This window comes from Cornus florida, unplaced genomic scaffold (assembly GCF_030987335.1).
Source record: "Cornus florida cultivar Cherokee Brave unplaced genomic scaffold, ASM3098733v1 CherokeeBrave_3.0.0_Hap2_Chr02, whole genome shotgun sequence".
NCBI classification, from domain to species: Eukaryota; Viridiplantae; Streptophyta; class Magnoliopsida; order Cornales; family Cornaceae; genus Cornus; species Cornus florida.
The window spans coordinates 1,325,181-1,337,735 of NW_026775572.1; the positions used below are offsets into that span (position 1 = coordinate 1,325,181).

The window sequence follows — 12,555 nt, forward strand, 5'->3', positions numbered from 1 at the left end:
CCTTATGTATATATATATACACTTGTCACGTTTAATTAATTTTTTTTACTTATTTTTTATTCAGTTATAGAGGGATATTTTAGTATTTTCAATATTCATGTTCTTGTTTGTACCAAAATTAAATGGTATATATAAAGAAGGACAGTTTAGTTATGTCACATTTAATCAATTTTTTTACCCCTCTTTTTTTTATTATTATTATTTTTTATGTAGTTACAGAGGGATGTTTTTTCAACATTTAGGTCCTTATATATTCTAAAATTAAATATTATGAATTTTTGTTTTTACAATCACATTATGTAATAACTTTTACAAGTATGGTTAGATATAAGCCTGCCAAGTGCATTCCTATTATATTAGTACTAATTACATTATTAATACGCTTAAGTACTTAGATAGAGAGAGAGAGAGAGAGAGAGAGAGGAGGGGTACTTTGTGCAGTTGTCAGAACCAAATTCAAACCAACCAGGAGTCATCACGCAAAATGAAACTCACGAAGCAAAAAGATGGTATACGGTAAAAGCATCAAACAAACAAGTTTAAAGCCAACAAGTCATTACAAGAACACAGCACAAGAAGAATACGAATTTGGTACAAACCAAATTACTTCAAAGAGAACGGGTTTATCACTAAGTGGCAGTACATCCTAAGCAATAAGGAATGGCAGAACACTGAGCATGAAAGCTTCATAGGTGAACGTTGCCGACCCCGTGAACCCATTGTCCTTCTCCTTGAATTTCTCCGTTAATCCCTTCACACTGAGACAGCACTCTATGAAATTGTCATATTCAATGGCTCTGTTCTTTCCACCGCTCTTGTCAAACTTGGAAACCAGTAAATCCAGCACTGTTGGAGACACCGCAAATCCCAAGCTCAGCAGTGCCTCCCGCGGCTCCGAAGGATCAATTTTCCCGCTCCTATCTCTGTCAAATCTCTCAAATATTGCCTATACAAACACACACGAATGTTAAAAAAAAAAAATTACTACAATTCACAAATAGTGAAATGGGATCCTCGCCTCTAAAGAAGAGATCCACAGTGTGATGATATAATTAATGACCAAAACAGTGAACTGAACATATACATACCACTGTGCTCTTCTCTTCTGTCAACTCTTTTGGTTTTAAAATCACTTTGCTAAAAAAAATTTTCTTTACATTTGATGATATGGCAAAATTAAGCTAATCCACATGCAAGGTAGAATTAGGCACACAAATATAGGAATGGACTCCTATAAATGAGATCTCCCAATTGGTAAGCAATGTCAAGTTATCAAGTTAAAGAAATTCCTTTATAATTGACAAAGTTGCACTGTTACCAATACTTTGATACTTGTAGTGCATAAAGTATATGCGGAACATCTCCAAAGGCAAGGTAAAATAATTACAGGTCCAAGAATGCTTACCCTCCAGTTTTGGAGACTGTAGAACACTGCAGTAAATTCCTTCGGTCCTGTTTCATAAAATTTACCCAGCAGCGACATCAGTAATTGCATAGGTAGAATCCAAGGACAATTTAGTCTATTCATATGATTTAGCAGCTCAATAGAACGTAGCTATAAGGGAAGTAGAGAAAGTATCCAAGCAGGCTGGGACACATCACCATTATTGGAAAAAAAAAATGCTTTCTTAAAGTATATATAAATAAACAAATCAACTACTACTCAATATGATAGTTAAGTTAAATGAGCTGACTAAAATGTCGAAGTTAGATTCAAAGTGACATCATGACGTTAAGAAATATAAATTTACCTAATGGATGATTAAAAATCTAATTTTTAAATCGATCGCCATTAACATATTAATGGTAATGGGGTTAATTGCATTAAACCCCATGAGCTTTCTTCTCTCTCCCTAAACTATCCAAATGACTTTTAACCCCCTAAACTATTTCATTTGTAGTAGAGCTTTACCTTATGCAAACACAGCCTTATGCCCATTTGTCACTGTTCATCTTCTTCAACACAGAGATTAAAGACAATATTGTGCGGTGACGGTCATATACATAATGGGCGCACAAACCGAAAATAAGGAACCACTCTCTTCCTGATTATATCCGGTGCAACTCTCCATCTCCCTCCGATTTGACGACCAATCGACATGGCTTCCTCAATCAGGGCCATGGATTCTACAATCACAACCCGTCGTCGATAACTGGGTCTTAATTCATCGGTGGGTAGATTCATTCGATACTGCTGGTCTCCGCCGGATCGGAAGTGGACTAGCTAAATCTCTCTCGTCAGCATCCGAGTCCGATCTGCAGCTACTTACTCCAGGAAGCCACACAACTCACACCACTTGCAGGTCTCACGTGCAGCCACGACCCAGCTCAGTTGCCGGTGAGCAGCGTCCCAACTCCGGCGAGTTTCAGGTTTGTATCCATCTTCATCGACTCACAACAAACACCTAACAACAGGTCGTCAAAGTAATTTCCTTTTTTCTCCTTGGTTTGTCACTAAATGCAACAAAAATAATTGTTGTTTAAGGGGTTTTACTTACTTCAGGGTTTCTTGCAATCGGTCAGGTCATAGATCAGGATGTTTAATGCAATCAACCCCGTGATGGTAATATGGTAGGTATTAGGCAACCAACCACACTTGTATTCCCGTCAGGCTCAAATTACTACTATATCCTGAATAATTGAATCAGAAATAGAGAGCAAAAGGGCATTATTGGGTAAAGCTGAGGCTCATTTGGCACATTATTCAGTATACAGAAGGATACTGATTATTGAACTGAATGCATCAAGCCAGCCTTTATAACATGACGTTTGGGTCCCGCTTCAGGGAATGATTAAATCAAACGCGTGACAAAAAACATGAAAATAAAAGTGGATCAGGGGTAAAATAGTCTAATTCAGTGGAATGTTATAAACCGCGTGACAACAAGTACATTAAAATCAAAGTAGGCCAGGGGTACAATAGTCATTCTAATTACTGGCCCAACTCAAGAAGAATTTACCCAGGAAGGACCGACGCCTAAATTCTACTTTGCGCCGGTGGTTTACATCTCCCCGGCGCAATTTAAAATCAAAGCAATTGCCGTATGTTCAGTTTGCGTTACCACATCCATGATCCAGCTTTCTTTCTCTCCGGCACACCGGCGGAAATAAGAAACCATAGGTGAATTTCACCACCGGACGTCTCGACACACAATTGCTAACTTGAGCACTCGAGATTTACAGAGAATAGATTAATAGAAATAAGTTTGCAGCCCTTAATTTCAATATTGTGCATAGCTAAAAAAAATTATCACTTAATTTCAATATTGTTGCTAACCTAGAGTGCTATCAATTAATTGAAAATTCATATCTACATATATATATATACACGCACAAATAAATAAATAGGTAGAGAGATTGAAACGCTTACCGATCTTTCTAGCGTTGGTATTGGTGAAGAGATACATGAGAAGATGAACAGTTCTCAAACTAAAGCTTTGATTATAAGAAGAAAGTGCTTTCTGCAACTCCTTATCATCGATGAATCCGCTACCATCTTGATCCGCTAACTGAAAACAGGCCACAACGTTGGGATCCGTGCCAGGGGGGAACGCCGATGGCACCAGAGATGCGAAGGGGCTCCCGTACGACGCCGTGGACGGTGGGTAACCGGAAGCGTGTGGTGGCGCAGACTGTGGGTATCCGGAAGAGGACTGTTGTGGGTATCCGGAAGAGGACTGTTGCGGGTATCCGGAAGAGGACTGTTGTGGGTAGCCGGAAGAGGACTGTGGGTAGCCGGAAGATGACTGTGGGGCAGCGCCGTAGGGTTTGTCCTTGGGGGGTTTGTGATCACCCGGGCCAGTGGGTGCGTAAGGTGCTGATGGGGCGCCGTAGGGTACGGCCACGGGTGCATAGGGCTGTTGGCCCGGCGGAGGGGCGGAGGAGTAGGGCTGTTGGCTCGACGGAGGAGCGGAGGAGTAGGGTTGTTGGCCCGACGGCGGGCCGTAACCGTATCCTTGTGGATTGTATGGGTATCCAGACATTATAAGAGAGATATTTCTTAGAGAGAGAGAAAAAAAAGATAACCCTTTACGGTGCAGATTATCATTTAGCTTTATAGTGGCTCCAGTTGGAATTTACCCTGATAATTGGGTGATATCACAAAATTGCCATGCTTGACGAAATTAGTTTTATTTCGTGTTTATTTATTTAATTTTTTTTTCTTGAGGGTGGAATATATCACTGCGTATTTTTTTCATTTATATTACACATTGTAAACAAATTTTCAGTATGAACTATGCCAACTCTTTTCTTCCTTTTTTTTTTTTTTTTTTTTTTTTTTTTGTCCTTCGCAAATGAAACAAATTTGAACACATCTTAAAGTCACCTTATTTATTTATTTATTATAATATTTTTTTGGTAGTATCTCTCCTTTTTAATATCTTTCCAAACTTTAGAAGAATAATAATAGGTGGATTTTAGATTATGTCCATTTTTTGTTAGCGTAGTGATGCTTCATAATTTGCACCCATCTTTTAACTACTAGGGTAAAAAAATGAAAAAAGAAAAAAAGAATAAATAGACTAGAAACTGAGAATGCATCAAGAAGAAAGCAAAGTTATAAGACCACAATTTTGAATTTACAATTCTAACCAGATGAGGTTACATAACAGTAATGGAGTAATAGAAACTTTATGAAAAGGATCATTTATAAGTACGAATCAATACCACTTGCTTATTACCATGATCTCATCCGATTTGTGCTTTTAATACGGTAGTGCTTGGAAATAGCGAGGGACACTACACTTTTAGGTTTTCACTACTTTTGAGCTCCAAACGCGTGGAATAGTGTTAGGAATGGGGCTTAATCAATGCCACAAAGTCGGATAAAACTTATTTTTTTCAACAAACGGAAACCCTTGACTTTATCCCACACACGGTAAAATTAGACTTTTCACCCCACACGTAAACCTCAAATAATTGTTTGCTCTTAAAGAAGTCGAACCTTAAGCCTCACCAACTTTAATTTTGAAATGTTTTGACTTCAATGATAGAGCTATTAATATTCTGATCTCATTCAAATAAATTGAGGTCTGGTTGGATCAATGGGACTAAATAAGTTTTGAATGTGCTTAAAGCAAAATAGCCGAATCGAAGCAAAACTTTTGGAGTGAAAAATGAAATCGCTATGCAAAATCGTGCAAACAGCTATGACCCGCAACCGTCGGCAACGCGTCTGCGGGCGCCCCATCACATCCCACATGGCTACTTGTATCCAGCGCGAGTTGAATAACAATGCCTGCTTTGATTTCTCATCTAAAAGTATACTTCTCATGATACAGCTGACTTTGCAATCCCACCATATAAACTCTCGGGTCAAATCCAATATATACTTGCAATATCTCTTAATATAATAATAAATCGATATCCATCCACTGAACTGTAGAATGTGCTTATTGTTACTACGAATAGGATTGACTCCGACAAGAACAATACATATCACTCTTAAAAATAGTTGTTTGTAGTAGAAACAACTCCAACACAGCCTCTACGGCTTTCATTATAATAATAACGATTGAACAGCAACACAACCATCCTATATGTTTTTAACATTATTTATCTCAACCAACTACTAGTTCAGATATTCTTGATGCATCTTTCCACAGAAAACATAGCAGTCCGCAGTTCAGCAGAAGGGTCGGAAATTCTCAAAAGCCCGAGCTTCATGGAATTATAGCTTAAGAGCTTGTGAATGATGAAGGATGTGGTCATCAATGAAGGTGGCAATGAAATAGTAGGAGTGGTCATAACCAGGTTGCAACCGCAAGAGGAGAGGTACATTGGCCTTCCTGCATGCCTCCTCAAACTTGTGTGGCAGCAGTTGTTGATCATGCAAGAACTTATCATCCTCTCCCTGTATAAACACAGCGCTAGGTTAGAAGGCATAAAAAGTACTTTATTCTCTCCGTTATTCGTTTTGCTGAGCAGTTCATGGAGGAGAAAGAATATGCTTCTAGGAATAAATACTATATATTTTTTGCAGCGACTTGTACATCCGTTTCTGGACTAAGTTTCCAGAATCCCTTTCATCTGCTATGGACAGTCCTAAAAAAAAAGAGTGATGATAGGGGAACCGAAAAAGAATCACCGAATTAGTATCGAATTTGACGTGGTTGGTCATTCTTATCACGTGTTAAACAATTATTTTTGGAAACTGTTTAAGCAGATAAGGTGGACAAAAACACGTCAGATTCGATAATTATTCGAGATTAATTTATCGGTCTCCCTATCATTATGCAAAAAAAAAATCTCATCAATTTGTACTAATAACAAAGAGTGAGTTTTCACTCTCATGCCATAAATTTTTTTTTGCTTTTAATAAAAAATAATGAAAAAAAAAAAAAAACAATTCATGTGGCCAATCTATTCACACATCTTTGTCAATTAGATAGTGCCACGGTTTTCTCATCAATTTGCGCTAATAAAAAGGTGTTAGTTTTCACTCTCATGCTATAAAGAAATTTTGCTTGCAATAAAAAAGAACAAAAAATAAAAATTCATGCATCCAACCCCATTCATATGAGATAAAAGCAAGAACGAGTGATGCCATAAGAGAAATTTTGCCCCAATTCTCCATAAAGCATCAATGACAATGTGTCCTATAAGGAAATAAACCAGGTCATAGTTCTTAACTCATCATCTTAAAATCATCAATACGACTGACAATGGATGACAACCATAAGTATCTTGGATAAAATTTTAAAATTAAGCAGCAGTCCGAACAATATAGGAATTTATAAGAAGAGGTATCTATTCTGTCATTACAAGTTTCAAGATGGAGAAGATCCAAGTTTACTAAATCACATCAAATGAAAAACATGGAGCTTTTACCTGATCAATTAGAATGGTAGCAGAAACATCAGTGAACTTTGATATCAGACAAGTGGCATCATAATCCTGCATGTTCACAATTCAATTCACATATAAACATTCCACTCAAAAGCACTTTAAGAATGTTATATTAAAGGGAGTTTCACCACCGAAGATCATACCTCCCAATCAGCTTTATTTCCGCCCAAATAATTTGTGAAAGCCTTCTGGCCCCAGGCACAGTTTATAGGATTGACAATAGGTGCAAAGGCTGACACTGACTGGAAAGACGGGAAAGAAAGAAAAAACCATAAGGAGCAAAGATAACAAGCACCAAAGTAATTATAGGTCCATTCATTCAAGGTGGTATAGAGCTCAAACTGTACAACAAGATGCAGCAAGGTTTAAAATTCCTGTTAAGACGTGTTGTCAAACTATACAAGATAGAAATGAAATCTTAAAGTTTCATATATTCATAATTTGTCCTTCCAATACTGCAAATTTTCATTTAGCAAAGTTCGTGAAATCTTTAAAATTTCAAAAATTTTGTAATTTGTCATTGCAATACTGCAATATTTTATTGAGAAAACTTCACATATATATGTAACTGACTAAATTGAGTCAAAACTTATCGTCAACACTATCATCGTGTACCTTGTACTTATCCAGGTTTTTCAGGTAGATTGTCAGAGCTCCATGCCCACCCATAGAATGACCAAATATAGATGCACGTGATGGATCAAGCTGTGGAAAGTTTTCAGTCAGAAGTTTTGGCAATTCCTTGACAACATAGTCATACATCCTCCAGTTCTTCCACTTCTCCTGTGTAGCGTTGAGATAAAACCCAGCACCTGATTTATAAATTCATAGAACTCAGCATCTGGTTAGTCAACAGCCTTTACGTATATAAACAACCCCCAGGGTGGACACAAGCAAACAAGTTATAAAGCAATTCAGCCATTTGTAGGCTGCAATATGTTTGAATATTAGAATAAATGCATGCATTTTAAAATTTCAAAGATGGATGCAAAATCTCCTATAAGTTTATAAATAATAAAAATAAAAACATTGTTCTGTAATGGTTAACTAGATGAATCAACTTACCTTGAAGAGAACTACAAATTCTATTTACCTAACTGTTTTATAGCATCACAAGAACCAATATAGGTCGCATAATTGTGTATACATTTTTCCACTTAATCACAAAGTCATCTGGTAAAACAAAAAATTACTGAATAAGGTTTTTATCAATCCAAGGTAAGCTATTTATTTAAAGGCATTTTTCTTATATCCTACCACTTCTTGCTCTTGATGTAGCTTCACTCTGGCAAGATATGTGTATAAAAATAAATCTCCTCTTATACAACAAAAATCCCACTTTTTCAAAATTATTAAACAATCCGAACAACTAGTCTACTTTTTCAAAATGGTTGAGACAAGATCCATCATAAGATATGTGTGAGAATAATTGGACAAGATTTGCAAAGGTAAGTATGGCAGCTCAAATTAGGCTATCACAAGAATTTGCAGTCATCAAAATAGAAATTAGAGAGCCAAAATGTATATTACCTTGTAATACTCTTCTCTAGGATCGATTGCTATATAATACTCATAGAAGTCCACAAAGACATGAGTCATAAACTCAATAACAATTAGTCAATTAGCAAGTACCACAGTAACCAATAATGCATTGCTAGCTGGCACTGGCAGTGCCTATTAGTCATCACACTCCATTATCTTATTATATGCAACACAAGTAAGCTGGAATATGCTTATAACTTGAATGTATGTGAAAGAAAGTATTAGGTTGCCATCCATCAAAGTATATGAATGTAAGAAAAAGAAAGAATTAGGTTGTCATCCGTCCAAGTATATGAAGGTATGTAAAAGAAAGGTGGGCTTAGAGAGGTTCCCGATGAGTATATGACTTCAGTCATATCTAACGAACATGGGATCCCAAAAAATTTAGCTAGCCAAAACAGGTAACTGGCCCACAGTAGCTGGAGAACCAATAAATGTTTTCTTTTATTTATATAAAATAAACAAGAGGCATTTGGTTCAGTTCTAGTTGTTTAATCATAATTCAATTTAATTCTGAAAATGTCCACTTCATTTTCTTCCAGTGATGAAACATTCTTTTAATATCTAAAGCATTCCTTCAAACCTAAAGCGGAAGCATCTCTTTTGAAAGAGCCTTCAATGTGCATGGATCACTTTATAGTCATTGGTCCCATATGCAAGAGAAAACGTACAATAAATCTTAGTGCTACAGTAGAAAAGAAAAATAAACTCCAAAGAAAGTGGAAATGGAAGCAAAACACTCTACAGACGCACTATTTTTTTTTTTTTTAACTTATATAACATGACGAGATGATAACATAAAATAAAAAAAAAACAAAAAAATCTCAATCTTATGAAAAATGTGTGTTGCAGGTTTTAGAGATTCATTTAGATATTATTATATTTAGTGAGTAAATTAAGGTACACAAATCTTTAGAGGATCATGATTTCTTGTATAATAGAACATCATCAAGCTATTGTAGCACAGTGATAAGTATTTACATCGCATATACAAGACAAAGGTGAGGTTAGGGATTCAATTCTATTATCAGTGTCAGTAAGAACTTAAATAGAGCACCAAATTTCCATGTATTTAGGGAATACCAATGGCCACGCATTCAATAATATTATAATGGCATAACTATGACACCTTATTAACCAATTGAGGCAGCTGAGTAAAAAGAATACTTAATCCTATTGCATCATAATTCATAATGTGGTTGTGGGATAGAGTAACTACTTAAGGAAACTGAAACTTTACTGGGATCAAACCCATTGCATCAAGACCCTCACAAACTAACCAATCAAATCCAAGGCATTTGAGATGCAATAAAATCACCACTACTCAATAATACTGAAAATTTTATGCCTATCTGTCATTTACCTACACCAAAATCCCAGCTGTCTGCCTCTCCTTCCACGTTCAGGCCTCCTATAATAAAAAATTTAAAAGAAGATATAGTCAGTTCTGCAGCAGCAAGGCAGTTCAAAAGGGAAAATTTTCCATGCGATGGCATCTGAACAATATGAAACACCAAAACCATCTCAATACAAAAGAAATGATAGTTTAGGCTATATGTTCACGGACATCAAGTGTTACGTATTTGAATAAAAAAGTCTCACATGAGGTTTTCTGAATGTTTTACACCAAAGTATGAGTTTCTTACAAATAGTTTACTTTTGAAATTTAATAAGAGACAAAATCTCCAAATCTGACAGAAAAAATATGGTGTCAGATACTGAAAATGGAGGAGCAGGATCTGAATTGCTAACTCCACATATTGGTTATACTCTCAATTTATGATAGCAGAATGATAGTTTACATAGTTGAAATGTTGGGCTGCCAGCTATCTATACTGGTAAAGACTCTAGGTAGCCGTACTAGAGATCTAGGATTGAATTCCCCCTTCTAGATTCTTGTGGGAGGGTAAAGGGGGTTTATGGGTAGCTGCTACCCCACTGTGTAGAGAATTCATTGGATCCATATGTGCGTGTGTGTGTTGGGGGGGGGGGGGGGGGGGGGGGGGGGGGGTGGTTGAGGTCATTTTTTCAGCTCATCTAATAAATGTGCCCAAGCCCAAACAATCGATGACTCAGCTTTTTAGGCTTGCAAACATGGTATATGAGTTCATGAAACATAACTTGTTTATTAGGGATTGCTTGTATTTATAATCAATTCTTTCCTTATCAATTTGAGCTCCAGCTCAAAATGAGCTCGAGATCTACCTTAAAATCAGATAAACAGGCCATATGAGCTGCGTTCAAACTCGGTAAATTCTGTCTGAACCATTTATCAAAAAAAATAAATGATGTCTGAACCAAATTAGGAAGGGTGTCCTTTGACTAGGCACCAAATTAGTTTAACCAAAGCCATACATAAAATAGCAAAACAAAGGACAAGCAAAACATTGGCAAATATATTGATCTCTAAGACTCGTGGGAAAATTGATTTCCATTAACAGCATTTGCAAGTTAATTTTAAGGTATGCTGACTTACTTGGAGATGTATCCGGAGTAACCAGAGCAATTCCCTCACTCGAAGCAACACGCTGAGCACCGGACTTAGCTATGAAATTTTCATCAGTGCAAGTTAGGCCAGAGAGCCAGTAGAGTACCTGCGTTAATGGTTGCCACAAAATATGAACCAAAATTAAACTGTATCTATGAGTATGAAATTTGACAATAATCGGTGAAAATCTACATATAAATAATTAATTACAAGAGGACAGAAAAATGTACAGCAATAACAGACCTCAATTTTATTATAAAAAGAAAGTCTAAAAAGTTTTTTTTGCTGTTTTTTAACAGAATTAAAGTACTCATCAATATTTATATAAAACAACAAAAAATAAAAAATAAAAAGTTGTTGAAAACGAGAACAAGAATAAAACAACAATAAGAACCTGTTTGGATAATATTTATACAACAATATTCTGTTTATTAAGTAAAAAAACAAAATTAATAAAGAAAACATAGTTGTTGGAGGCAATACTTCAAGAATCAAACAAAAGAAGGGCTACAATAAAGGATACAATAAAAGAAGAAAGAAGGACGAAAATCAACCGACTGAACCCTAAATAAGAATTATGAAAGAAAAAGCTACAATGACACTTGATTTTGAGAATTTAACTAAAAGCTTGCAGAAAGTTTAATGGCCGGTTGGATTATACAATCTTATATTTATACAACCCAACATATTGTGACATATGCATGATTACATAAAACCCTAGGAAATGAATTAGGGTTAGAACTCTCCTTGGGAAAAATAAATAAATATTAGAACAAAACCCTATAAATAAAAATGAAATATTTTTTTATTATTGGAGTTGGGGTTTAGATAAGGGATGAAATGAGAAATGGCTAAGTGACTTACAGGTAATTTGTGGGAAGGAGAGGGAGGAGGAGGGAAGTATATGTGGAAATTCATGGAGCAGCCCAGTGTGGGACTGTAATGCTTGTATCTCTTGTTGTATCCCCCAAACATCTTTGAGCTGCTCGTTTCTGTTGGTTTCGACTCCATCTCCACTCTCTCTCTCTCTCTCAAACACGGCCTCTCTCTCCCGGTGTATTCTCAGGGTTTTATAACCGAACGAATGAGCAGAGGTTCTTTTATTTTCTACTCCATAATAATTAATAAATAGATTTAAAAGGGAAATGAAAATGAAAAGATTTTTTTTTTTTTTTTTTTGGGGAAATGAACGAGAAAGATGGGGGATTTCAAATTTGGGACACTCACGCAACAGGGGTAAATTGCATTACTCACAAAGATAAGGAGTTGGCCCTCATCTGTACACATTTCTTATATTTATAATACTTGCTTAAAATTCCAAAAAAAAAACAAATGAGGAAAAAACAAAAGCAAAACAAAACAAAAACTACCAAATACACACAATGTACTATATTGTATACTCCATATTATTCATATTTATCCATAATGTATTTATCTGGATATAGTGTCATGCAATATAAACTAAATACAGTTTTACCAATTTCCTTTATAGCACTTACTTACCACATCCCTAATCTATATAAATGACTTTGCTAATATTCAATTATTACTCAATTCAATACCATTCCCATTACATAGAACATGGGTTGTTTCTACTGTTATTCGTCAAGATAAGGATCCTCTCTATAAAAGGAAAGGTGTTGCACACCTATAAACTATTGATATGGTATCATTAT

The 12,555-nt window shown here is 35.9% G+C and overlaps 2 protein-coding genes across 2 annotated transcripts; both read right to left on the minus strand.

Moving 5' to 3' along the window:
- Positions 1 to 512: 512 nt before the first annotated feature.
- On the minus strand, positions 513 to 4,027 carry LOC132291347 (calcium-binding protein CBP-like). The gene is made up of 3 exons (XM_059790271.1): positions 3,371 to 4,027; positions 1,406 to 1,452; positions 513 to 946 (listed from the first exon to the last, which is right to left on the minus strand). Exons 1-3 carry the CDS (start codon positions 3,981 to 3,983, stop codon positions 647 to 649), a joined length of 960 nt encoding a protein of 319 aa, XP_059646254.1. The 5' UTR covers positions 3,984 to 4,027; the 3' UTR covers positions 513 to 646.
- Positions 4,028 to 5,330: 1,303 nt separating this feature from the next.
- Positions 5,331 to 12,011, minus strand: LOC132291363 (S-formylglutathione hydrolase). Its single transcript, XM_059790272.1, has 7 exons — positions 11,744 to 12,011; positions 10,868 to 10,985; positions 9,755 to 9,802; positions 7,465 to 7,661; positions 6,993 to 7,091; positions 6,832 to 6,897; positions 5,331 to 5,854 (listed from the first exon to the last, which is right to left on the minus strand). The coding sequence occupies exons 1-7, from the start codon at positions 11,888 to 11,890 to the stop codon at positions 5,672 to 5,674; spliced, it is 858 nt and encodes a 285-aa protein (XP_059646255.1). The 5' UTR covers positions 11,891 to 12,011; the 3' UTR covers positions 5,331 to 5,671.
- Between the last annotated feature and the right edge of the window lie 544 nt (positions 12,012 to 12,555).